This window comes from Cervus elaphus, chromosome 31 (genome assembly GCF_910594005.1).
Source record: "Cervus elaphus chromosome 31, mCerEla1.1, whole genome shotgun sequence".
NCBI lineage: Eukaryota > Metazoa > Chordata > Mammalia > Artiodactyla > Cervidae > Cervus > Cervus elaphus.
In genome coordinates this window covers 43,951,322-43,978,893 of record NC_057845.1, presented here as the reverse complement: position 1 = coordinate 43,978,893, position 27,572 = coordinate 43,951,322, and the positions used below count along the sequence as shown (strand labels likewise).

At 40.5% G+C, this 27,572-nt stretch overlaps 1 protein-coding gene across 1 annotated transcript in view; it reads right to left on the bottom strand.

Annotated features, from left to right (window-relative positions):
* ADGRG7 (adhesion G protein-coupled receptor G7) overlaps positions 1–12,790 on the bottom strand; it is a 56,664-nt gene extending 43,874 nt beyond the window's left edge. Inside the window, exon 1 of the mRNA XM_043892777.1 lies at positions 12,454–12,790. Within this exon, the coding sequence (XP_043748712.1) occupies positions 12,454–12,568 (115 nt within the window). The 5' untranslated portion in view covers positions 12,569–12,790. The remainder of the gene's footprint in view (positions 1–12,453) is intronic.
* Positions 12,791–27,572: the final 14,782 nt, after the last annotated feature.

Below are 27,572 nucleotides of genomic sequence, written 5' to 3'. Positions count from 1 at the left end.
AGGTGACCCCAAAGCCAGCCATCATCTGAGGGCAACTTTATGAGACATCCTAACCCAGAACTATGCAGGCAGGCTGCTTCCAAATTCTGAATTCTGACAGATAATAAATAATTGTGGTTTTAAGCCACTAGGTTTTGGGGTAATTTCTTCTACAACAAGATAACTAATACACAGAGGACAACTCTGAAGGGCCAGATCAACTTTAGCTGTGTTGCAGTTCAATTTCTCCTTTCACCCAATCCTGCCTGTCATTCCCCATGAGTCCTGATCCCTACAACACCTGCTGAAAATTTTAATATAGTAAAACTAAAATCTTCAACTCAGAATTTGTTTCCCAGGGAACCCAGTCTTGGATGTTTGCAGGTTTTAAAAATTTTTTTTATTTTTTGGCCGCACTGTGGCTTGCAGGATTTTAGTTGCCTGACCAAGGATCAACCCAAGTCCCATGCAGTCCTAACCACCAGACTGCCAGGGAAATCACTCAGAAGTTTTATTTATTGTAGTCAAAAGGAAAAAAAAAAAAAAAAAGGAAACCACCATCAATAGCAGACTGAATAAATGAATTATAGTATATCCATACAATAGACTATTAGTTGTTTAGTAATAAAAAGATACACAACATCAATGAATCTTAAAAACATGTTAACAAAAGTATTCAGACATAAAAGAGTAAATCTTATATGGTTCTTTTTATGACGTTCAAGGGTAACAACTAATCTACGCTGATACAATCAGAACAGTGTTTGCCTAAAGGGTGGGAAGTAGGGATGGGATGACTGACGGGCAAGGAACACCTACAGCTACCATAAATAGAAAACACAGCCTAACATAAAACCTCACACTAAAGGCACCTCAATTTCTTTTACCTAATACATCATGTCTGATTCTCAACTAAAAATTACAGGGCATGCTGACAGGCAAAAAACGACAAGTCAACCATCAGAACCAGATTTATAGATAGCAGAGATTCTGGAATTATCAGACCAGGAATTAAAGATAATTATGATTAATATACTAAGAGCTTTAACGAAAAAATGGACAATCTTTAAGAACAAGGAGGTAATATAAGCAGATAAATGGAAACTCTAAGCAAGAGTCAAAAAGAAATGCTGTAATCAAAAAACACTAACAGAAATGAAGAATTCCTTTGCTGGGTTCATCAGCAGACTGATAAGAATCAGTGAGCTTGAAGAATTCAGTAGAGGCTTCCCAAACTAAAAAGAGAAAAGAAAAACTGTTAAAAATAGAATACCTAAGAACTGTGGGACAAAAGGTATAACATATACATAATGGGAATAGGAGAAGGAGTGGTGGTGGTTTAGTCGCTAAGTCATGTCTGACTTTGCAACCCCACGGACGGTAGCCTGCCAGGCTGCTCTGTTCATGGGGTTCTCCAGGCAAGAATACTGGAGCGGGTTGCCATTTCCTTTTCCGGGGAATCTTCCCAACCCAAGAATCGAATCCAGGTCTCCTGCATTGCAAACAGATTTTTACCGACTGAGCTGTGAGGGAAACCCAACAGAGAGAGAGGAAAAGGCAAAAAGAACTGAGAAGACATTTCAAGTTTTGATGGCTGAGAATATTCCAAAATAAATGACAGACACCAAATCACAGAATCAGCAATCTCAGAGTGAGAGAACACACTCACTCAGATAAAAGTTAAAAATAAAACAAAACCCTACACTTAGGCACCTCCTATTCAAACAGCAAAAAGTCAAAGACAAAAAGATCATTTCAGAAGAAGTCAAAAGGGAGAAAAATACCTATAAAGCAATAAGTATAAAAATTATCCTAGAACTCTCCTCAGAAATCATGCAAGCAAAAAAGAGTAGAGTTAAATATTTAGTGCTGAACGAAAACAACAAAGAATTTTGCATCCAAATAATTATCCTTTAAAAGTAAAGTAGAAAGACATTCTCAGACAGAAAAATTTAGGGAGTTCGTCACCAGAAGACTTGCCTTGCAAGAAATGTTAAAGGAAATTTATTCAGAAAGAAGGAAATGATACAGGTCAGAAACTCAGATCTACATCAGAAGAGAATTAGAGAAGGAATAAATGAAGGTAAAATAAGTCTTTCAGGTTTTTTTTATTCTTAATCAATCTGATAACAGTTTGTTCAAAGTAATAGTAGTAATGATACATGAGATGATTAAAGCTTATGGATAAATGAAATGAATGACAAATGTTATAAAGAAAGAGAATGAGGAATTGGGAAGATCTGCTATAAAGTGCTGGCATTACCCATGGGACTATATTTTATTACTAGAAAGTGAATTTAGATTAATCCTAAATGTATATTGCAAACTTTAGGATGCTCCCAGGCATTCACCCAAATAAGTGAAAACTTGCCCCCACACATAAAGCTGTACTTGAACGTTTATAACAGCGGTATATATAATCACCTAAAACTGGAAGCAAACTAGATGACCTTCATGAATAGATTAAAAAGAAAACACCTGTAGCATATCCATACAATGGCATATTATTCAGCCATAAAAAGAAATGATCTATGAAGCCCACAAAAGATATGGAGGAATCTTAAATACATTTAGCTAAGTGAAAGGAGCCAGTCTACATACAGTATGATTCCAAATATATCATTCTGGAAAAGCCAAAACTATAGAGCCAGTAAAGAAATCAGGGGTTGGGGAAGGGAGGGTAGGATGAATAGGTGGAGTGAACTGGATTTTCAGGACAGTAAACTATGCTGTATGATCCTGTAACAGTGACTATATGTCATCATGTATTTGTGAAAATCCATACAACACTACAACAGGAAGAGTGAACCATAATGTAACCTATATATTAATAATCATGTATCAACATTGGCTTGTATATTGTAACAAAAGCAACACTTCAGTGTAAGATATTAATGAGGGAAACTATAGAGGGGGAGGGGTGATGAGAGAGAGAGACAGTAAATGGGAATTCTCTGTACTTTCTGCCTAATTTTTCTGTAAACCTAAAACTGCTCTAAAAACCACTACAATATTGTAAAGTAATTAGCCTCCAATTAAAATAAATAAATTAAAAAATAATAAAAATAAAAATAGTCAATTAGTTTTTTTTTTTAAAGAGATATGGATTCTGATCTCAAACAGCTTACAATCTAGCAAGAGAAATTTAACTGTAACTGTTGTGTGACAAACTTCTCTGTGTAACCAAGGAAATGTGAAAATTTTTTTAAATTATAAAATATTTAAAATATGCAAGGTACAGAAAATAAGAAGACATCTCTAACTACCATATCCTGGTTTAAAAGAATAACTTTCTCTCAGATTTGCTTCAGACATTAGGGCTTCCCTGATAGTTCAGTTGGTAAAGAATCCACCTGCAATGCAGGAGACCCTGGTTTGATTCCTGGGTCAGGAAGATCCCCTGGAGAAGGGATAGGCTTCCCACTCCAGTACTCTTGGGCTTCCCTGTGGTTCAGCTGGTAAAAAATCCGCCTGCAATGTGGGAGGCCTGGGTTTGATCCCTGGGTTGGGAAGATCTCCTGGAGAAAGGAAAGGCTACCCACTCCAGTATTCTGGCCTGGAGAATTCCATAGACTGTGTATGAGCAGTGAAACTTTCCAGAAAGAGCTGAAACCCTTTGAATTCCTTTATATTAATATTTCTTCACCCCCCCACCTACACAAAACATTATTCTTCCCCGTCACAGTTTATAATTATATCTAAGATAGTCAGTGTGTAGCATTTGCATGTAGTTCCTTAATTTTAAAAAAACCTAATAACTTTCAATGGTTACAGTTCTATTCTGGTTTTGTCTCTTCATTTTGGAGTACATTTCTTTAAGAAAACTGCCACATGACCAAAGTATCCTACCAAAGTAGGATAAAGTTTTCCATGGTATTTGCTTATGAGTTTCCTCACTAGTTCCTGTGGTTTTCTTTTTCTTTCAAAGCACTGTCTTATTTTAATAGCTAATATTTCAGAGTTGAAATATAAAAATAACACTTATCCCCATCCACAAATATACACAAGTAACAATTTCTACTCATTTTTTCCAATCTTTCTTTCCACAAGGATAAGCAAATATGAATCTATAGTCATTTTTTCCCCCATTTTCTGTAGCTTGCTCTTACACTTAGTGAATGTCAAAAATCTTTTCACGTGGTTCAGAGAACTTCCCCATCTTCCTTTACAGCTGCGTTATATTCCATTATCTGATTGTGCCCTAACTTACTTAACCCTTTATCGATGACAATTTTGTTGTTTTCAGTTGTTGCTTCAAAATTGCATTCTACACATTGTACTTTGCCCGTTGTACAAATCCATTTGTAGAATAAATTTCCAGACATGAAATTTCTAAGCCAAAGAGTACACAGTCACATCCTGACAGTTATTACCATCTCGCCACAGGGGTGGTACTTGTGAGGCTGCCAGGGTTAATACCATGACGGGCGGCCTGGACCTAAGTTTTAGCTTCCCCCAAAATGGTAAGATTCCCTACCCCCATCAGGTAACCTGGAGCCAGCCAATCAATATGCGCCCAGTAAGAACAAAGGGAGAGCTGAAAAGCCGCGAAAGTCTGTACGGATAGAATTGCTTTGCAAACATGTAACCAATCCGCTTAAGCCAGCTACTAACCGCTTTTGCATATCTTATAAATCTGTGTAACAAGCTTGAGCTCGGCGCTTTCTGACCCTGCACCACTGTGATGTTTGTGGCAGAAAGCCCTGGCTCGAGACAGTAATAAACTTCCCTTTTTGCGAGTTGCATTGTCTTGGAAGCCTTCTCTCTCTTCCCGCTCAGGGATTCGGACATTGGGCATAACAGTACTAATTTGTCTTTTCGCCAGCAACACAACCCTAGGCGAGGTCTGGGACAAGGTACGACGAAGACCTACCTACCATTTATATAAAAGTAAACAGAAAACCTATTCTAATGCCGTGATAAACATACCTTCACGAGGACTGAAGACCCAGGTCTGAATTTAGAAACCATGGGTTCCTCGGGGCCCCACCTCAGAGGGCCGGTGGCTGGAAGGTACCCCTTCGCGCCTCATGTCCATCCGGCCCCACGTTCAGGGGGCCTTGCGCTCACACAGGCGGACACTCCAGGCCACAGCCGCACCCTCTTCTCACCCCACACTGTGAACAGCCTCCCCTCACAGCAGGGAAGCCGGAGCAGCATGGCGGGCCCCAGAGTGGGTGACGAGACAGGGAGCCTCAGGCCCAGGCGGCGGGCGGGGCTTCTGAGGACCCGGAAGCAGAGAGGCGCGCGAGGGTTAGAACTGCTCTGAAGGAATCTCGCTGGAAATGTATCTTTTTTCTTAAAATTCATCTTTCCAGAAAACTAGCTTCTGGTTTTGTTCATCTCAGCTCTTGTTTCTTTGATTTCCCTTCTATTAATTTGTCCTTATTTTCATTACTGCCACACACAGTTTTAGAATTTACTCTTTTTTTAACTTCTAAAGTTAGAATGCTTATTATTTCACTGTCTTGATTTTTAACATATACCTAAAGCTATGTCATTCTAACTGTATTTTTATTTTATTGGAATATGATTGCTTTACAGGGTTGTTTCTGCGGTAGAACAATGTGAATCAGCTGTATACATACATCCATTGCCCTCCATTTTGAGGCTCCGTCCCCTCCCTCCCCATCCTATCCCTCTAGGTCACCACAGAGCACCAAGCCCAGCTCACCTGGGTGTGTTATGCGGCAGCTTCCCACTAGCTATTTTACACATGGTGGTGTACGTGTCAATGCTACTCTCTGAATTGGGCCCACCCTCTCCTACATCCTCTGTATCTTCATCAGTTCAGTTCAGTTCAGTCACTCAGTCGTGTCCGACTCTTTGCGACCCCATGAACCGCAGCACGCCAGACCTCCCAGTCCTTCGCCAACTCCCGGAGTCTATCCAAACTCATGTCCACTAAGTCGGTGATGCCATCCAACCATCTCATCCTCTGTCATCCCCTTCTCCTGCCCTCAGTCTTTCCCAACATCAGGGTCTTTTCCAGTGAGTCAGCTCTTCGCATGAGGTGGCCAAAATATTGGACTTGCAGCTTCAGCATCAGTCCTTCCAGTGAACACCCAGGACTGATCTCCTCTAGGATGGACTGGTTGGATCTCCTTGCAGTCCAAGAGACTCTCAAGACTCTTCTCCAACACCACAGTTCAAAAGCATCAGTTCTTCTGTGCTCAGCTTTCTTTATAGTCCAACTCTCACATCCATACATGACTACTGGAAAAACCATAGCCTTGACTAGACAGACCTTTGTTGACAAAGTAATGCCTCTGCTTTTTAATATGCTGTCCAGGTTGGTCATAACTTTCCTTCCAAGGAGTAAGCATCTTTTAATGTGTGTTCTATAGTCTGCCTCTCTATTCTTGCCCTGTTAACAGGTTCATCTATACCATCTTTCTAGATGGCTCACATATTAATTAATATTTAATGTTTGATTCCAGCTATATTTTTAGCTGTGCACACAGTTGTTATAGAGAGTGCCTCCACTGAATTTTTGAGTATTTTGTAATTTTCATTTGATTTCTTCTTTGAATTATTTAAAACAGTTTTTTCAACATTTATTTGAATTTTCTTGGTTAGTTTATATGTTACCTTCTAATTGTATTGCATTGTAGTCACAGAACATAATCTATGAGATTGATTCTTTGGTACTCAGTAAGACTTTCTTCTGAAAATAATAAATTGACATTTTTTCTGGCAATTCAAATATGTAAAATCTACTGTCCGGTTTGTTAGATATAGTTTTCAAATTTATGAACCTTTATTGATTGTCTCTGCTTGATCTATCAGTTTCTAACAGGAAAGCATTACTTTCAACCAACTCAGTTGTAAATTTATCTGAATAAGCTTGACTGTTTTGTTTTATATATTATGAGTCTGTGTTATTTGATACAGGCACAGGGTTGGGCTTCCCAGGTGTTCAGCAGTAAAGAATCCACCTGCAATGCAGGAGACATAGGTTTGACCCCTGGTCCAGGAAAGACCCATATACTACCGGGCAACTAAGCCCGTATGCCACAGTTTTTGAGATTGTGCTCTAGAGCCCAGGACCCATGACTACTGAGTCCAAGCACTGCGTCTACTAAACCTGCCTGCCCTAGAGCCCGCGCTCCACAAGAGAGAAGCCAATGCACTGAGAAACCCAAGCGTTGCCACTAGAGAAACACCACCCAGCAATGAAGACCCTGCACGGCCAAAACTAAAATAGATAAAATTGTGAAATAAAAAAGAATGCTACTTCATAGTAGTACTTTTCTTCTATAATTTTCTTTAATAACTCCAGTGAGATAGTAATATTTCCTCACATTCTTTTAAGTTGTAATAAGTAATACTTCCAGAAATTCTAGCCCTATTTTTAATGCCTTTACTGCACATCAGGGAAAATTAAATACTGGACATATGTGACATTCAACATTTCATGCTGCTTGAAGAAGTAGCAAAAAAATACTTAAAATTCCAAAGGGAAAATATGAAGTCAATTTCTTCTCCTAAACTAGACAAAGTTAGAATCTATTTTGAAAAGTCTAGTTTGAGTAAGTGGGGGAATAAAAATATCTTTTGTTAGTCCAAGAAATTCCATCAGGAAACTCTAGTGTCTAGCTCAGAGTCTTTAGGGATTTAAAAATCCAGGGATCTGTCATTTGTCCCACACCAGGAATTTGAAATATTTGGGTGAAGATAAAGTCTGTTCTTAAATGAGAGGACAATGTTTATGAAAGCTTACTCCACAGTGGGGGGAAAAAAACTAAAAAACTTAAATAATATGTATAGCCTTTAAGGTGAAATTTGTTCAACATTAACTACCTGGTTACATATTCTAATAAACTAGTTAAATGATTGAATAAAAATTTCCCCTATGGTCTAGTGAAGTATAAATATTGAAAAACAAGTGCAGGGAACTATGGCAGTTCTTAGAACTGTTTCTGTTTCTATTTTGAGCTAGCCAGTTGAAATTTATGGTTAAATTCACTGCAGCTCCAACTTGATAAGCTGAGTTTCAATCCAAAGGTCCAAACTAGATCAAGGGCATCTATTCAAGGTACATATCAGGGAGTGGAGAAAACTGCACTAAATTATCTAAAAATATATACATGGAAAATTTGAGTGCCTATAGTGTACTAGATATCATCTTTAACTTGCAAATGTATTAACTAATCCTCATAACAGCCCTGTAAGGTGGGGTTTATATGTTTATTATATTTATAATATAACTAATAGGAGAATGGAGGTACAGAAATGTTGAAACTTGCTCCAGTTTACTTAGCAAGAACCAGGCAGTCTGGCTGCACAACTTTTTTTCCCCGACTCATGTAATTTTTCCACAGCTATTATGTACACACTCTTATTCACCATGTTATACAACAGATGTTCTTCAATAATATGTGTCATCAAAGACCCATGGGTGGAGTTAAATTCAGAATTCAAAAATCAAGGAAAACTTCACTAAACCAAGGTTCCGGTCTCTTAATTTTAGAAAGTGACTTGTAAAATGGGATCAGCAATTTAAACATCACTAATCCTGATGTTAAAACAATGCATGCCCATCAGCCAATTACATAAGAAAATTTCTTCCTCAAAAAAATTTCTTCCCCCCCTTTCATAGGAATTATTTTCTTGATTTAAAAAGTGATTATATGAGGGAGCAAGAAGGGAGATTGGAAAAGGAGCAGAACAGAGGTGTACAACAGCAGGATTAAAACTAAATGAAAGTATAGCTGCCTAAAAACCAATTTCCTCCATACTGAAAACACTTCTCTGGACTTTTTTTTAACCACAAAATGGAGTCTGTCCTCTACAAACAGTCATCTGAGTTTGATTTATTATCAAGTATTATTATTTGTTATCATTGCCTCTTGAGCAAATATGTACTTGAGTGAAATGAAAGCCAGGGCTTTCCAGGTGGCTCCGTGGTAAAGAATCCACCTGCCAAGCAGGAGACTCGGCTTTGATCCCGGGGCTGGGAAAATCCTCTGGAGAAGGAGATGGCTACCTACTCCAGTGTTCTTTCCTGGGAAATTCCATGGACAGAGGAGCCTGGTGGGTTACAGTCCATGTGGTTGCAAAAGAGCTGGACATGGCTTAGCAACTAAACAACAACAGAGCCAAGTATCTTTAACATGGATATTAAAAAAAAAAAACTCCCTCAAAGATACTTGTCAGAATTAAATGAGAGAAGGTATGTGAAGTTTTTGGCATACTGCAGTAAAAAAATTTAACTGTAAGTTTTATAATAGTGAAATACATACATTAAAGTTCATTCTATAACCAAGCAACAGCAACTCCTAACTGAAATTTACTTACAGCAGAATTTAAATTTTTTTCTACTTTTTCACAGAGGCCATTACTTTTTCATGAAAAATAAAACTGAGAGAGACATAATTGCTTAAACATTATATTAAACAAAAACCATGGAAACATATTCTGTTTACATTGAAAATAAATTTTGAATGTGATAAAGTTAATATACCCCAAATTGTATATGTTTATTTTTTCTAGGTAAGACATTCACAGTTTTCATCAGTTTCTCAGAGATATCCAAGACGTTCCCCTTAAAAAAAACAAGTTTGAAAACAACTCATCTTGGGATTTCCCTGGTGGTCCAGTGGTTAAGAATCCACCTTCCAATGCAGGATTCATTGGTTCAATCCCTGGCCAGGGAAGTAAGATCCCACATGCTGCAAGGTAACTGAGCCCACACGTCACAATGATGATCCAGTGCAGCCAAAAATTTAAAATAACAAAAACAACAATTCATCTCTATACCCAGTAAAGGGACTAAAGTGAGAGCATTCGATACTTCCATGAGATGGAATGGGACAGGATAGAAAGAGGTGGCGGAGGAGTGGAAAGGAAAGGAGTGAAGTGGAGGAAGCAGAACTTCCTAACTAAGGCAATGTCCAAATATCGTGTACAAGGCAAAACAGTAACAGCAAACAGTACCAGTATTTCAATCATTCTCTTTAGATGATAACCCCCTTCTTTTCCACTGGGTTTACCCAAAACTGAGGGATGTACCTTACATAAAAAGCCACCTTAAAAAAAAAAAATCTGCTAGAGCAAGGAAATGTTTGTCTTTTCTGAAGAGCTGGTACGCTTTTATTGGTAAACATGGGTTCTCTGTTATTATGTTACTTGGATCTTTGTTACTTATTATCATGCATTTTTGGTCTTCAGTTCAGTCACTCAGTCGTGTCCAACTCTTTGTGACCCCATGAATCGCAGCACGCCAGGCCTCCCTGTCCATCACCAGCTCCCAGAATTTACTCAAACTCATGCCCATCGAGTCCGTGATGCCATCCAGCCATCTCATCCTCTGTCATCCCCTTCTCCTCCTGCCCCCAATCCCTCCCAGCATCAGGGTCTTTTCCAATGAGTCAACTCTTCGCATGAGGTGGCCAAAGTACTGGAGTTTCAGCTTCAGCATCAGTCCTTCCAATGAACACCCAGGACTGATCTCCTTCAGGATGGACTGGTTGGATTTCCTTGCAGCCCAAGGGACTCTCAAGAGTCTTCTCCAACACCACAGTTCAAAAGCATCAATTTTTCAGTGCTCAGCTTTCTTCACAGTCCAACTCTCACATCCATCCATGACTACTGGAAAAACCATAGCCTTGACCAGACGGACCTTTGTTGGCAAAGTAATGTCTCTGCTTTTTAATATGCTGTCTAGGTTGGTCATAAATTTCCTTCCAGGGAGTAAGTGTCTTTTAATTTCATGGCTGTAATCACCATGTGCATTGATTTTGGAGCCCCCAAAAAATAAAGTCTGACACTGTTTCCACTGTCTCCCCATCTATTTCCCATGAGGTGATGGGACCAGATGCCATAATCTTAGTTTTCTGAATGTTGAGCTTTAGGCCAACTTTTTCACTCTTAGTCCTCAGGAAATACAGGGATATGTTTTGTATTTGTTTTTAGCAACTCATTTGATTTTCATTTACTTTCTATACCCAGTCTTGTCCTCTTCCTTGTAGTGTTTTTGTACTTTGGTCCTTGTTTTAATGGTTCTATTGTAGCTGTGGTCTTTATAAGTCACCACAAATTTCCCTTTAAAAGTAGATATCTTATAAAGGAAGAAAAGAAGAGAAGGAGGAAGGAAGGGAGGTAGGAGGTAAGGAAGGGAGGCAGTTCTTAAAAGTATATCCTTTAGATAAGGTCTTATAAATTTAGTAGCCTTAATTGGATAAAACCTGCAGTTCATATTTTTTTTAAAACCTCAAATTATTTTACAAACCTTAAACAAATCTTCATCAAGTTTAAATTTTACTGTCTTTGTTCTGATAAATTTTCTTTTTCTTGTTCTCTAAACCCTACCAATTCTGTGTTCTCTAAATATGGTCTTTGGGGGAGAAACACCAAATCTATCCCCAGCTATCACTCCATAAGCAACCAACATTCACGGCTCCTTTTGCTCTGAACAGTGGATCTTTGCAGGGATGCCCTGTGTTCCTGGTGGGTCCCCCAACCTTCTCCCTGAAATCTTCTGTCCTCACCCACCGTTTCGTTAGAAACCACCTCTGTCTCTCTATCTCTTTTTAAATAAAAGGGAATGCTCAGAACATCCAGCTTTGAATCCCTTTATGGAAAAGGACTAGGATTAGGATTACGGAAAGTCTCTGTTATGAGGTTCTAGGGCTTTCCTTTAACATCATTCTTTGCTTAACACTGCTGCCCTTCACCTCCCTCTCTCAGGGTCAGCTCTACCGTGTAACAGGTGACTAACAAATATCTATTGACTAAACAGGAAAATTGTTTTCTAAATGACCTTAATTTCTAAGTAGCTTTCAACACCTGAAAAGTGGGAACTTTGTGTGAAAAAATGGTCATTTTATTTACAGTCCTAGTGAGAACATTCCTAAACTTTCTTCTTGAAATGAACTTTCATTCTGCATATATTTAATTATGTGCATATGTGTGTGTCCAAAACTATTTTTCTTCCTTGGAAGAAAATGAAAGTGAAAAGTTACTCAGTCCTATCTGACTCTTTGCAACATGGACTGTAGCCACCAGATTCTTCTGCCAGTGAATTCTCCAGGCAGTTCTACTGGAGTGGGTAGCCGTTCCTTTCTCCAGGGGATCTTCCCAGGGATCGAACCTAGGTCACCCGCATTGCAGGCAGATTCTTTACCAGCTGAGCTAGCAGGGAAGTCCATTTTCCTTCCTTGGATTTAGCATAACAAATCTAAACATGTGCTATTAATGATCTTAATTATTACTCTCCTATTCATTTAATCAGGTTAAAGGAGCATGAAGAGGCCAATTCAACTGTGTTGTTCATCACTTGCACACTTACACACACACACACACACATGCACTCACATATTCAAGTATCTACAACCGTATACTAGCCATAAATTGACCCTTGTCTTTTATATTTCATAAACGGCGGGCAGCCTAGCACTGGTATGTCAGGTGGCAGCACAGAGGCTCAAAGCCTTCTCTTGCTCTGAGTTAAAAACAGCAGGACAACATTACCTCTCTGGATCCTGATCGCCAGCCTCCAGAAGCCCAGTCCCACAACAAGGGCAGTCAGCAGGCCACACACGACGGCCACCAGCACCCTGAGGTTACAAGCGTGGCTGGAAGCCATGGGGAATCCAAACCACAAACCAACGTCTGGGTGAAAGACAACTTGCTTCTTTTCTTCTTCAGCCAAGAACTTTAATCAAAAACTCTTCTAAAAAAACCACAATTCCTTCTCTCAAGGTTCTGTTAGATATCCTCAATTTTTTAAGGATTTTTGAGGTTAATCAGGCAGGAAACAGTTTGAATCACCTAATAAAAGGAACACAGTCTGCTTGCTATTTCCTCACACTGAATGGGATCATGCAAAAAATGATTGGTGTTATGAGGAAGAGAGATAACTCAGGGCAATAAAGGAGAAAGGGAGGGGATAGCTAAAAGAGTCAAAGTGCAAATGTCCTGACAAGCAAAAAGTAGGGAAGGGGAAAAAAAAAGAAAAAAACAAAAACCAGAAAAGTCAGGAAGGCAGTGGACCTGGAGGGTCACCTATAGCTTAGATTCCTCTTTTTGTTAGGAGCCTCTAGCAGAGGTAGAATCACAAACTGGACTCAAGATTGCCAGGAGAAATACCCACAACCTCAGATAGGCAGATGATACCACTCTAATGGCAGAAAGTAAAGAGAAACTAAAGAGCCTCTTGATGAAGGTGAAAGAGGAGAGTGAAAAAGCTAGCTTGAAGCTCAACATTCAAAAAACTAAAATCATGGCATCTGGTCCCATCACTTCATGGCAAATCAGTTCAGTTCAGTTCATTTCAGTCGCTCAGTCGTATCCGACTCTTTGCGACCCCATGGACTACAGCACACCAGGATTCCCTGTCTGTCACCAACTCCCAGAGCTTACTCAAACTCACAACCATTGAGTCGGTGATGCCATCCAACCATCTCATCTTCTGTCATCCCCTTCTCCTTCTACCTTCAATCTTTCCCAGCATCAGGGTCTTTTCCAATGAGTTAGTTCTTCGCATCAGGTGGCCAAAGTATTGGAGTTTTAGCTTCAGCATCAATCCTTCCAATGAATATTCAGGACTGATTTCCTTTAGGATGGACTGGTTGGATCTCCTTGCTGTCCAAGGGACTCTCAAAAGTCTTCTCCAACACCACAGTTCAAAAGCATCAATTCTTCTGTGCTCAGCTCTCTTTATAGTCCAACTCTCATATCCATACATGACTAATGGAAAAACTATAGCTTTGACTAGACGGACCTTTGTTGGCAAAGTAATGTCTCTGCTTTTTAATATGCTGTCTAGGTTGGTCATAACTTTCCTTCCAAGGAGTAAGCATCTTTTAATTTCATGGCTGCAGTCACCATCTGCAGTGATTTGGGAGCCCCAAAAAATAAAGTCAGCCACCGTTTCCATTGTTTCCCCATCTATTTGCCATGAAGTGCTGGGACCAGATGCCATGATCTTAGTTTTCTGAATGTTGAGCTTTAAGCCAGCTTTTTCACTCTCCTCTTTCACTTTCATCAAGATGCTCTTTAGTTCTTCTTTGCTTTCTGCCATAAGTGTGGCGTCATCTGCATATCTGAGGTTATTGATGTTTCTCCCGGCAATTTTGATTCCAGCTTGTGCTTCATCCAGTCCAACATTTCTCATGATGTATTCTGCATATAAGTTAAATAAAAGGAGGTGACAAAATGCAGCCTTGACATACTCCTTTCCTGATTTGGAACCAGTCTGTTGTTCTACATCCAGTTCTAACTGTTGCTTCTTGACCTGCATAAAGATTTCTCAAGAGGAAGGTGATGGCAAATATAAGGGGGAAAAGTGGAAACAGTAACAGATTTTATATTTTGGGGCTCCAAAATCACTGCAGATGGTGACTGCAGTCATGAAATTAAAAGATGCTTGTTCCTTGGAAGGAAAGCTATGAAAAACCTAGAAAGTGCATTAAAAAGCGTAGATACCATTTGCCAACAAAGGTCCATATAGTAAAAGCTATGGTTTTTCCAGTAGTCATGTACAGATGTGAGAGTTTTTCCATAAAGAAGGCTGAGTGCTGGAGAATTGGTGCTTTTGAACTGTGGTGTTGGAGAAGACTTTTGAGAGTCCCTTGGACTGCAAGGAGATCAAACCAGTCCATGCTAAAGGAGATCAGTCCTGGGTGTTCATTGGAGGGACTGATGCTGAATCTAAAACTCCAATACCTTGGCCACCTGATGTGAAGAGCTGACTCATTGGGAAAGGCCCTGATGCTGGGAAAGGTTGACGGCAAAAGGAGAAGGGGGTGGCAGAGAATGAGATGGTTAGATAACATCATCAACTCAATGGACATCAATTTCAGCAAGCTCTGGGAGATAGTGGAGGAGAGGGGAGCCTGATGTGCTACAATCCATAGAGTCAAAAACAGTCAGACGTGACCTAGAGATTGAACAACAAGAACAAAAGCAAGGGTAGAGCAGCAGGCTCTCCCAGCTGTCTAGAGATCTGACAGTGATGCCCACACATGATTCCAGTACTGGTGCTTCTTTAAGGAGCCCACACTTCTGCCAGCGACAGTTGGTGAGTGGGTATTACTGGCACAGTGTGAATTTTGAAAAGCACTGAAGCCCAGCCTTACAACCCATCTGCTATGGGCTGAATTGTATTCCTCTCAAAATTCACATACTGAAGTCCTAAACTCCAGTACCTCAGAACGTGACCATAATTGGAGATAGGGTCATTACAGCAGTGATCAAGTCAAAGTGAGGTCATCAAAGTGTCCCTAATCCAATCTCTATAGGAAGAGGAAATTTGGACACAAGTATGCTTTGAGGGAAGAAGATATAAAGGGAGAAAATGGCCATCTACTAGCCAAAGAAAGAGGATGGGGACAGAACCTTCTTTCCCAGCCCTCAGGAGGAACCAATGCTGTTAATGCCTTTAATTTGATCTTTTAGTCTCCAGAACTACAAAACAAATGATTTCTGTTGTTTAAGCCACAGCAGCTCGAGCAAACGAATCCACCATCTGAGTCACGGTCAGCTGGTGTCTCTGCTGCTGTTACTCTGACCCTCTCCTGCCCACGGACCCATCTTCCCTACCCTTCTCCATCCTCAATGGAAAGAATGAATGAATGCATACCCACCTCTGCAATTATAGTCGGTTGTAATTAGAGTTCTGTTCCTGGCAGAGTAGAAGAGGGTTTACAGAAGAGGACACATTTAAGCTGACTTTTTCAACCCTCAAACAGCTATGTATTTTCCCTATTCTCTACAACACTCACTTCATCAAACTGAAGCTTGGATAGGCAAACCTGTGGCTGATTCACGTTGATGTTTGGTAGAAACCAACACAATGATGTTGTTGTTCCGCCGCCCAGTCATGTCCAACTCTGTGACCCCCTGGACTGCAGCACGCCAGGCCTCCCTGTCCCTTACCATCTCCAGAAGTTTGCCCAAGTTCATGTCCATTGCATCAGTGATACAATCCAGTCATCTCATCCTCTGATACCCTCTTCTCCTTCTGCCCTCAATCTTTCCCAGCATCAGGAATTTTCCCAATCAGTTGACTGTTTGCATCAGGTGACCAAAATACTGGAGCTTCAGCTTCAGCATCAGTTCTTCCAATGAGTATTCAGGGTTGATTTCCCTTAATATTGACTGGTTTGATCTCCCAGCTGTCCAGGGACTCTCAGGAGTCTTCTCCAGCACCACAGTTCAAAGGCATCAATTCTCTGGCTTTCTGCCTTCTTTTTGGTCCAGCTCTCACAACCATACATGACCATTGGGAAGACCACAGCCTTGACTATATGAACATTTGTAAGCAGAGTAATGTTTCTGCTTTTCAACACACTGTCTAGGGTTTGTCACAGCTTTCCTGCCAAGAAGCAATCATCTTCTGATTTCATGACTGCAGTCACCACCTGCAATGATTTTAGAGCCCAAGAAGAGGAAATCTGTCACTACTTCCACATTTTCGCCTTCTATTTGCCATGCAGTAATGGGGCTGGATGCCATGATCTTAGTTTTTTTAATACTTAGTTTCAAGCTGGCTCTTTCACTCTCCTCCTTCACCCTCATCAAGAGGCTCTTTAGTTCCTCTTTGTTTCTGCCATTAGAGAGGTATCACCTGCATATCCGAGGTTGTCGATGTTTCTCCCGCCTGTCTTGATTCCAGCTTGTAACATACAGCCCAGCATTTTTCGTGATGTGCTCAGCAGATAGGTTAAATAAACAGGGTGACAGCAGATAGTCCTGCCGGTCTCCTTTCTCAATCCTGAACCAATCAGTTGTTACACACCGGGTTCTAACTATTGCTTCTTATATTTATTGTGTTCTAACCAACAGAATACTGAAAAGCAATTACCCTTCAATTAAAAACAAATACATTTTTCTCAAAAGCATGAAAAAAGTGAAGCTTAGTGGAGGGGACACACAGGCACATAGGTAACCTTTACTTCACCCAGGGGTTTCAGAAAAACATACTGGTGTATCCCCAAATGAAAGAACATAGAGGCAAGGCTGCAGAGGCACAAAATAAATGAAGGTGAACCCATTATTTCACCTACTATGAATAGATTAAAAAATAGCTGTTTCTAATATGTCCACATTTATAGGCACAGAAAATGTCTGGGAATGTACATTAAAAAATTACTCTTGAGAATCTGAGGGATCTGATGAGAAACAATTTTTAATTTAACATCCCTTTTATGGTTTAAAGTTTTCATCATATGCATTTATTATTTTTTCAACTATTATAATAATAAATATATCTATTATTTCTTTAATAATATAGGGAATAATTTTCAATAAATAAGAAACGAAAAAGAATACAAAGCATGGTGCTGTGCACTTTACATATTTTATCTAATTTATAAATATGTACAACAATCCCATGGAACGAATACTTTTGCCCATTGCATGAATGAAGAAATGAGACTTGGGCAGGTGCTACTCTGAAGAGGAGCTCTGTGGTTAAGGACATGGGTGACATCAGGTTACGCAAAGGTAACAGCTTTCTTCAATTCTAGAATTTCTCAGAGTCTATCATATGCTCACATCAGCTCAGTTCAGTCACTCAGTCATGTCTGATTCTTTGCGACCCCTTGGACTATAGCACGCCAGGCCTCCCTGTCCATCACCAATTCCTGGAGTCTTCCCAAACTCTTGTCCATTGAGTCAGTGATACCATCCAACCATCTCATCCTCTGTCGTCCCCTTCACCTCCTGCCCTCAATCTTTCCCAGCATCAGGGTCTTTTCAATGAGTCAGCTCTTCACATCAGGTGGCCAAAGATTTGAAGTTTCAGCTTCCAATGAACACGCAGGACTGATCACCTTTAGGATGGACGGGTTGAATCTCCTTGCTGTTCGAGGGACTTTCAAGAGTCTTCTCCAACACCACAGTTCAAAAGCATCAATTCTTTGGCACTCAGGTTTCTTTATAGTCCAACTCTCACATCCAACATGACTGCTGGAAAAAATATAGCTTTGATTAGCTGAACCTTTGTTGGCAAAGTAGTATCTCTGCTTTTTAATATGCTACCTAGGTTGGTCATAACTTTCCTTCCAAGGAGTAAGCATCTTTTAATTTCATGGCTGCAGTCACCATCTGCAGTGATTTGGGAGCCCCAAAAAATAAAGTCAGCCACTGTTTCCACTGTTTTCCCATCTATTTGCTTTGAAGTGATGGGACCGGATGCCATGATCTTAGTTTTCTGAATATTGAGTTTTAAGCCAAATTTTTCACTCTCCTCTTTCACTTTCATCAAGAGGCTCTTTAGTTCTCCTTTACTTTCTGTCATAAGGGTGGTATCATCTGCATATCTGAGGTTATTGCTATTTCTCCCAGCAATCTTGATTCCAACTTGTGCTTCCTCCAGCCCAGCGTTTCTCATGATGTACTATGCATATAAGTTAAATAAGCAGGGTGACAGTATACAGCCTTGACGTACTCCTTTTCCTATTTGGAACCAGTCTGTTGTTCCATGTCCAGCTCTAACTGTTGCTTCCTGACCTGCATACAGGTTTCTCAAGAGGCAGGTCAGGTGGTCTGGTATTCCCATCTCTTTCAGAATTTTCCACAGTTTATTGTGATCCACACGGTCAAAGGCTTTGGCATAGTCAATAAAGCAGAAATAGATGCTTTTCTGGAACTCTCTTGCTTTTTCGATGATCCAGCAGATGTTGGCAATTTGATCTCTGGTTCCTCTGCCTTTTCTAAAACCAGCTTGAACATTTGGAAGTTCATAGTTCACATATTGCTGAAGCCTGGCTTGGAGAATTTTGAGCATTACTTTACTAGCATGTGAGATGAGTGCAATTGTGCATTAGTTTGAGCATTCTTTGGCACTGCCTTTCTTTGGGATTGGAATGAAAAGTGACCTTTCCAGTCCTGTGGCTACTGCTGAGTTTTCCAAATTTGCTAGCATATTGAGTACAGCACTTTCACAGCATCATCTTTTAGGATTTGAAATAGCTCAACTGGAATTCCATCACCTCCACTAGCTTTGTTCATAGTGATGCTTCCTAAGGCCCACTCGACTTCCCATTCCAGGATGTCTGGCTCTAGGTGAGTGATCACACCATCGTGATCATCTGGGTTGTGAAGATCTTTTTTGTACAGTTCTTGGATGTATTCTTGCCACCTCTTCTTAATATCTTCTGCTTCTGTTAAGTCCATACCATTTCTGTCCTTTATTGAGCCCATCTTTGCATGAAATATTCCCTTGGTATCTCTAATTTTCATGAAGAGATCTCTGCTGCTGCTGCTAAGTCACTTCAGTCGTGTTCGACTCTATGAGACCCCATAGATGGTAGCCCACCAGGTTCCCCCGTCCCTGGGATTCTCCAGGCAAGAACACTGGAGTGGGTTGCCATTTCCTTCTCCACTGTGTGAAAGTGAAAAGTGAAAGTGAAGTTGCTTAGTCGTGTCCGACTCTTAGCAACCCCATGGACCACAGCCTACCAGGCTCCTCCATCCATGGGATTTTCCAGGCAAGAGTGCTGGAGTGGGGTGCCATTGCCTTCTCTGTGAAGAGATCTCTAGTCTTTCCCATTCTATTGTTTTCCTCTCTTTGTTTGCACTGATCACTGAGGAAGGCTTTCTTATCTCTCCTTGCTATTCTTTGGAACTCTGCATTCAAATGGGTATATCTTTCCTTTTCTCCTTTGCTTTTCACTTCTCTTCTTTTCACAGCTATTTGTAAGGCCTCCTCAGACAGCCATTTTGCTTTTTTGCATTTCTTTTTCTTGGGGATGGTCTTGATCCCTGTCTCCTGTACATGTCACGAATGTCTGTCCATAGTTCATCAGGCACTCTATCAGATCTAGTCCCTTAAATCTATTTCTCACGTCCACTGTATAATCATAAAGGATTTGATTTAGGTCATACCTGAATGGTCTAGTGGTTTTCCCCACTTTCTTCAATTTCAGTCTGAATTTGGCAATAAGGAGTTCATGATCTGAGCCACAGTCAGTTCCCTCTTGTTTTTGCTGACCGTATAGAGCTTCTCTATATAATCAGTCTGATTTCAGTATTGACCTTCTGGTGACATCCATGTATATAGAGTCATCTCTTGGGTTGTCGGAAGAGGGTGTTTGCTATGACCAGTGCGTTCTCTTGGCAAAACTCTGTTAGCCTTTGCCCTGCTTCATATGCTCATGTACCTTGTAAATTATCATGTTCCTTGGATTTTTGACCACAGAATCCTCTTCCTGAGAAGACCCCTTCAGAGGTAGCATTCTTAGGAGTATGCTTTGGAAGCACTGCCCTGCGTTAATATCAGCAGAATGGTCTTAGTTGAGCAGTGTGACTGTAGGTGCTGGTCATGCGTATGGAATGCCAGGTGGTAAAGGCATTCATCTCATGTAGAGTTCCAGCTATTTTGAAGGGGTTGTACCCTGGTGATTGAAAACCGATTTTGGTGGTGCTCACTTTCTTTCCCACACCTGACAGAAGTGCTGGAATCCTGGGATTTTACAATAACCATAGCTTTTTAGTGTCTCCATGTTTTCACCTTTCCTAGTGCCTCAGATGGTAAGAATCTGCCTGCAATGCAGGAGATGAGGATTCAATCCCTGGGTTGGGAAGATCTCCTGGAGATGGAAATAGCAACCTACTCTAGTGTTCTTGACTGGAGAATCTCATGAACAAAGGGGCCTGGCCGTCTATAGTCCATAGGGTCACAAAGAGTCAGACACAACTGACTGACTAACCCTTTCACTTTCATCTCATCTACAGGTCAACTATCCAGATGGGCACTCTAGAAATTCATGAGGAAATCCCTAGGCACAGAAATTGACATGTTGACATTCCCATAAGAGCATTTATTTCTATTGGTTATTGACAAATATTAATATAAAAGTCATGAATTTACAACATATTAAGGTGACAAAGAAGGAAAGGAAAAGAACTACACAGGGGTTGATTGATTCATTCATTGTATTCATGCAGACTTCACTCCAGGTTCTGGGGATAAAACAGCGAGCAAGAGAGGCAAGATCCCTGCTCTCACACAGACGACAGGGAGACCTGGATCTGTACTGACTTCGTCTGTTTGCTCCATGACTAGGGACAAGCTACAGTAGCTTCTGAATCTCTGCTTCTTCACGCTTTTTTTTTAAAATAAGATTTTTCTCTTTATGTTTGAAAATTTATTAACTTTTGGCTGTGCTGGGTCTTCATGTCTGCGTGCAGGCTTTCTCTCGTTGCAGCCAGCAGGGGCTCCTCTCCAGTTGTGATGCGTGGGTTTCTCTTTGCATGGCTTCTCTCTTGCTGAGCACGGGCCCTAGACACAGGGGCTTCAGTAGTTGCAGCACATGGGCCCAGTCGTCGTGGCCGTGGGCCTGAGAGCTTGACCTCAGTAGTTGTGGCACACAGGGCCATATTTTAAACAGCCTACTTGAGGCCTTTCCTTCCTGAAAGTTTCTGTCCTAAAGTCATGGGGACATAGAGGACCAGTAGCCCAGAGCAGATGTTAGAATTCAACTGAATAAGGAGGGGAGGACAAAGGATGGGGAGAGACTGGCATGAGATGTCAAACCCCAAACAGCATAAATAAGGCATCTGTGTGATGGGGAGAGGCAGCCTGGCATGAGGTGTCAGAAGCAGGTGATGAAGGTACCCAGGTGAGAGACAGTCCCATGTGGGAAATCAAAGCTAGAACAGAGAGAGGAGGGCAGTCCTTCAGAGACCAAGAGGGGTCAGGAAGACATCTTCATGGTGGGCTAATTGATGTGGGAACTCAGAGTCATGGTTAGTGAGAAGGCTATCCATGTGGAGTGGCAGCCTAGAATAGGGAGTCAGACCCCAAGCAAGAAGAAAAGGGTGTCCACACATGGGTGGAGGTAGGGATGAAAATCAAAGGTTGGCTACATACAGGATGATCAAACTGGTGAATGTTTAAGAATAATCAGAGCCAATTTCCTTACTCTAGAAGAAGAGAGTTACAACAATGCAAAGGAAGAAAACTTGAATTCCATGAGAATTTCAAAACAAGTAATCAAAAACATGAAGCAAAAAAAACACAAAACTGTGTGCAGTCAATTCTGAAGGAAGCAATATGCTTCAGGGAAAGCAGATGTCAGACAAATGCATAAACGCAGTCATGAACTTCTCATCCAAAAGTTGAAAACTTATGACTACAACAAAGACAAGTATTTCAAAGAAAGTATATGATGCTCTCTCTACATTCTCAGTCGTTTCCAACTCTTTGTAACCACATGGACTGTAGTTCACCAGGCTCCTCTGTCTATGGAATTTTCCAGGCAAGAATGATATTACTTATTTCTAATACTTGAACTAAATAATTTCCATTGTGTCTTAAACAGAACTATAGCATCAAATTTGAATTGGATTGTATGTCAATATTAACTCATGGTTTTTAATATATATTTTAATAATATATTTCAATATACATTTAATAAATGTATTTATATATAAATAACAGAATTAAACATAGATGTAAAGTCTGTTATACACAAAAATGTATATATTGCACATTGATTATATATTATATATATCACACATTTACATACATATATTCTCTAGCTCCAGCCACTCATGGGGCCTAGAAGCAGTTATATCCCATTAGCAATAGGCGCACCTAAAGCTTAGGTCCTGATTTCCAATCACAGTTTTCCACTAAAAGGAATACAGCTTTTTAGGAAAATGGTTAATTCCAAGACTGGGGCAGGAAAAGTCCAAGGTGAGCCTAGAATATCTTAGACCAGAAAGAAAAAAGGTGTGCAAGGAATGATGGGTACATATTAAATGGATACAAACTCCAGCATGAAGAGACTCCCCATTACCAAATTGGGGATAACTTGAGCATCAAAATGAATGATATTTATAACATATTATAATCCATTAAATAAAATGGGAAATCTACTGAATCTTAAACTCCATGTGGGGCCCAGCAGTCTGTGTTTTGACTTGTCCTCCAACTTGATGCTCACAGACATTTGGTAATCACTGTTTAGGGTGATTCTCCCAAAGGGGGAGTCAAGTTGTGGTAAACTAGCAAATGGGGCCTATATTTTTGTCACATGTAAAACCACTATCCTATTTTATCTTATTCATGCATTCAACTAGATTTTTAACGAGTTGGTACCCAGAAGTGGCAAGCAGTTCTGAAATCCATTTCCTTACCATCTGGACTGTGACCTCAATGAAGAGTTAAGTACATAGAAACCTGTTCAGCTTACCTCTCACGGCGCTGATGACTAAGACCAATCTCAGCTTCCCCACCTGTTGTAACTTTGAGGTGAGCCTCTGAATTGCAAAATCTCCCTGTGGCATTAGCTACCCCTTCATTAGTGAAATCTGAGCTATTGCTAACAGAGAAACCTTGAACTCACCTGTTTGTATATCTACTCAACCCTACCATCCTCTGTCTCTAACTGGTGGTCAATGGAGGACAGGGAAAAAAGGTATCAAAAAAACCCTTCCTGGGCCAAGAGAAGGTTACCCAGTCACTCCCCTCGTTTCCTTTGTGCTTTCCTGTCTTTCCCTGCTCTCTTCTTATTCATCAGGTGCCTCTTAGGCTCCCCAGAGCAAGGTGTCCCAGATAGGATCTCAAGGGCTGATCGCTTCACAGAGGGAAGTACTTTGCTTACTAGTAGAAGCTTGCTGCTTATGAAACTCAAATGTATGTGGAAGATGCTGTATTCTGATTAACGTAACTCTGAGCTAACCTCTTCATGCCCCAGAAGATGCAGGAAAAGTCACCCTTGTACTCTTTTTAGTTTTAAATTCACTTCTTCATCCTGCTCCACAGAACTTCGATTTCTCCATCTATTCTGACAAGTTGCTTTAAAATTTCTTTCCTGTTTTCTCCTCTTTTATTTCTTCTCTTTTTCATCCCCTATGTGTGAGCTGATGCAAGTGTGTGGTCAAGATTCAAAGCGGAGAGAAATGGTCCACAATGGGTTAGGGTAAGAAACAGTATGGGAAAATAGTGTGGGAATAATTTTATTCTTTTCCTTCGAGAAACTCTGATTCAGGTGAAAGGCAAATCCAAAATTTATAGCAACTAGACAAGAGCTTCAGCCAGATAACACTAGTCCCATGTAAATGCTAGCCCTCAAAAATAATAGTATTAGCAGTATAAAGTGTTAAGCTTAGCTGAGGCAAGATGAGTTAATATTTTTAATGTCCTGTGTCAAACAGTGCTATAATTTATACCTCGACAATATTCTAGATCCTAAATCTCACCATTAGTATAATTATTTTACAGAAATCATTGGCACAAGCATCAGTTTCCATTGTTGTGTAACTGGACATTCCAAAGCTTAGCGATTTAAAACACAACCATCATTTCAGTTCAGTTCAGTTCAGTTGCTCAGTCGTGTCTGACTCTTTGCGACCCCATGAATCGCAGCACGCCAGGCCTCCCTGTCCATCACCAACTCCCAGAGTCCACCCAAACCCATGTCCATTGAGTCGATGATGCCATCCAACCATCTCATCCTCTGTCGTCCCCTTCTCCTCCTGCCCTCAGTCTTTCCCAGCATCAGGGTCTTTATCATTTACTTGCTCGTAATCAGGTAACTTGGGCAGGACTCAGCAGTGGTGGCTTTGCTCCACATGTAGCTGAATCATCTGGAAGTTTCACAGGACCTTCAAGGATCCAAGTTGACCTTTCTCACATGTCTGGGATCTCAGCTGAAATAACCAGAGAGGCCAACTGCCCAGGCCTGTCTCTACCTCGTGGTCTGTTCTGCTCCAGGGCCTCCTCCCTGAAGACTTCCCAGCAGAATAGCCTTGTCTCCTTCACATTCAGCCTGGGTTCTAAGACATCAACAGGGTAAGTTGCAAGGCCTCGTAAAGTGCAAGACCATAATTTGCCACATGTGCTCTTACTACACTCTGTTGGTGACAGAACATCATAAAGCCTGTCCAGATTCACTGCTGGAGGGAGCCACAAAAAGGCATGAATACAAGGAGACAGAATTCCCTGGTGACTATAAAGTTTCATTTTATGTGTAAGCAAAGCTAGGTCTTGGCACCCTCTTGTTGGTCAGACATTATTCTAGGCGTCTCTGTGAAGGTATTTTTAGATGAGATTAAGGCTGTCGGCTGTAAACTTTGAGTAAAGTGGATTACCTTCTTCCAAGTAGTTGAAGACCTCAATGAAAAACAGTGACTTCCACTGAAGAGGGAATTCTGCCATCAGACCACCTTTGAACTCAAACTACATCATCATGTCTTTCGAGGTGGCCTTTCCAGCCTGCATTCTTAAAATCTTAGGAACTCAACCTGCAGATTTGGGGCTTGACAACCTTCATAATGAGTCAGTCTTTTAAAATATATAAATTATACATACACACATATGTGCACACATAAACACATATATATGTATAAATTAGGAGGCTGCGATGAAAATATATACACTATTATATATAAAACAGACAAGTGACAAGGACCTACTTTGTAGCACAGGAATATATACTCAATATCTTGTAATAAACTATTATTAAAGACAATGTAAAAAAAGAATATATCTATTTATATATGTAGACTGAATCACTTTGCTGTGTGCCTAATACTAACACAACCTTGTAAATAACTATATTTCAATAAAAATTCATTTAGTGATATATGTATATATCTTGTTGGTTCTGCTTCTGGAGAACTTTGGCTAATACAGAAGTATCTTGCAACAAACACCATGATTTTTCAGGATAGGGACTGTAATTCCCAGATAGCTTAATAATAGTGCATGGTACTCAAGGAGTTTTGATCTAGTTAGACAACAGGTATATAAAAAATTAGAGAATACCAAAGGTAATAATGCAGAAGTTGCTTGCTGATAAATGATTTACTCTACAAGTGTAAACTCCACATACCTGAGGAATGTTGAACAGAAAGACTAGTTAAAGAAACCTGCCAACCTGAATGAGGTCATAAAAAAAAGCATAAATGTATAACCAAGTCAACTTGTCAGCAGTTTCCCAATAAGGACAACATATTTTATGGCTGGTAATAAAACGTAGATCATATTTTCATGTCTGGGATTTCCATATAACCTTCAGCATGCCATTTCCCAGCTCAAAGGCGTGTCTCATTTTGAAGTCTAAAACATAAAACTTAAAACTAATGTTAGAGTCCTGGATGTAGTAGTTTTCTATGGCTGCTGTAACACAGTCCCACAAACGGAGTGGCTTAACAGAAATTTATTGTCTCACACGTCAGGTAGCTTAGAAGTCCAAGACCAGCTTATTGGTGGGGTCACACTCCCTCCCTCTGAAGGTGCTGGGAAAGAATCCGTTCCAACCCTCTCTCCTTGTTTCTGGTGCTTTGCTGGCATCTCTGGCAGTCCTTGACTTATGGACACATCACCTCAGTCTGTGCCTTCCTCTTCACGTGGTATCCTCCCTATGTGTGTATCTTCGTCCAAATTCCTTTCTATATGGACACCAGTCTGTCGGGATTGGGAGTCACCCTACTCCAGTATGACCTCATCCTAACTAAACTAATTACATCAACAACTGTATTTCCAAATAAGGTCACATTCCGAGGTGTGGAGGTTAGGACTTCAACGTATGAACTTGGGGAGATACAACTCCACCCATCGCAATGGGTTAGAGTACTAATCAATTAAAATCTAAGATACTTTTAAATAACTCAAACTCTTCTAACAATGCTTGTGGTCTGACTTGTTACTTTGGTAAAGGGAGACCTCTTTTCAGACGTGAAAAATGGTATTTTGGCTTATGAGTTGTGTTTCCACGCTTTGCCACTAGAGGGTAGCATCATTGCCATTTTTTTTCTGCTGCTGCGTACTCACCATTCACCCACAATGGGGACACATCAGATAAGAAGTAAATGTAGACACATTTCTCCAAGGGGTTAGGAGTAGGGAAGGTTATCAGCTGGGAAAGAATAGAGTGTTCTGGTCATCCCTGTATTGGTGATTCCTCTCCTGGATTTTTTGCTATGGACTGGTTCCAAACAGGAAAATGGGTACGTCAAGGCTGTGTATTGTCACCCTGCTTATTTAACTTATATGCAGAGTATATCATGAGAAACGCTGGGCTAGAAGAAGCATAAGCTGGAATCAAGATTGCTGGGAGAAATATCAATAACCTCAGATATGCAGATGACACCACCCTTATGGCAGAAAGTGAACAAGAACTAAAAAGCCTCTTGATGAAAGTGAAAGAGGAGAGTGAAAAATTTGGCTTAAAGCTCAACATTCAGAAAACTAAGATTATGGCATCTGGTCCCATCACTTCATGGGAAATAGATGGGGAGACAGTGGAAACAGTGTCAGACTTTATTTTGGGGGGCTCCAAAATCACTGCGGATGGTGACTGCAGCCATGAAATGAAAAGACGCTTACTCCTTGGAAGGAAAGTTATGACCAACCTAGATATTAAAAATATCTAGATATCTGCATATTAAAAAGCAGAGACATTACTTTGCCAACAAAGGTCCATCTGGTCAAGGCTATGGTTTTTCCAGTGGTCATGTACGGATGTGAGAGTTGGACTGTGAAGAGAGCTGAGAACCGAAAAATTGATGCTTTTGAACTGTGGTGTTGGAGAAGACTCTTGAGAGTTCCTTGGACTGCAAGGAGATCCAACCAGTCCATCCTAAAGGAGATCAGTCCTGGGTGTTCATTGGAAGGACTGATGCTGGAGCTG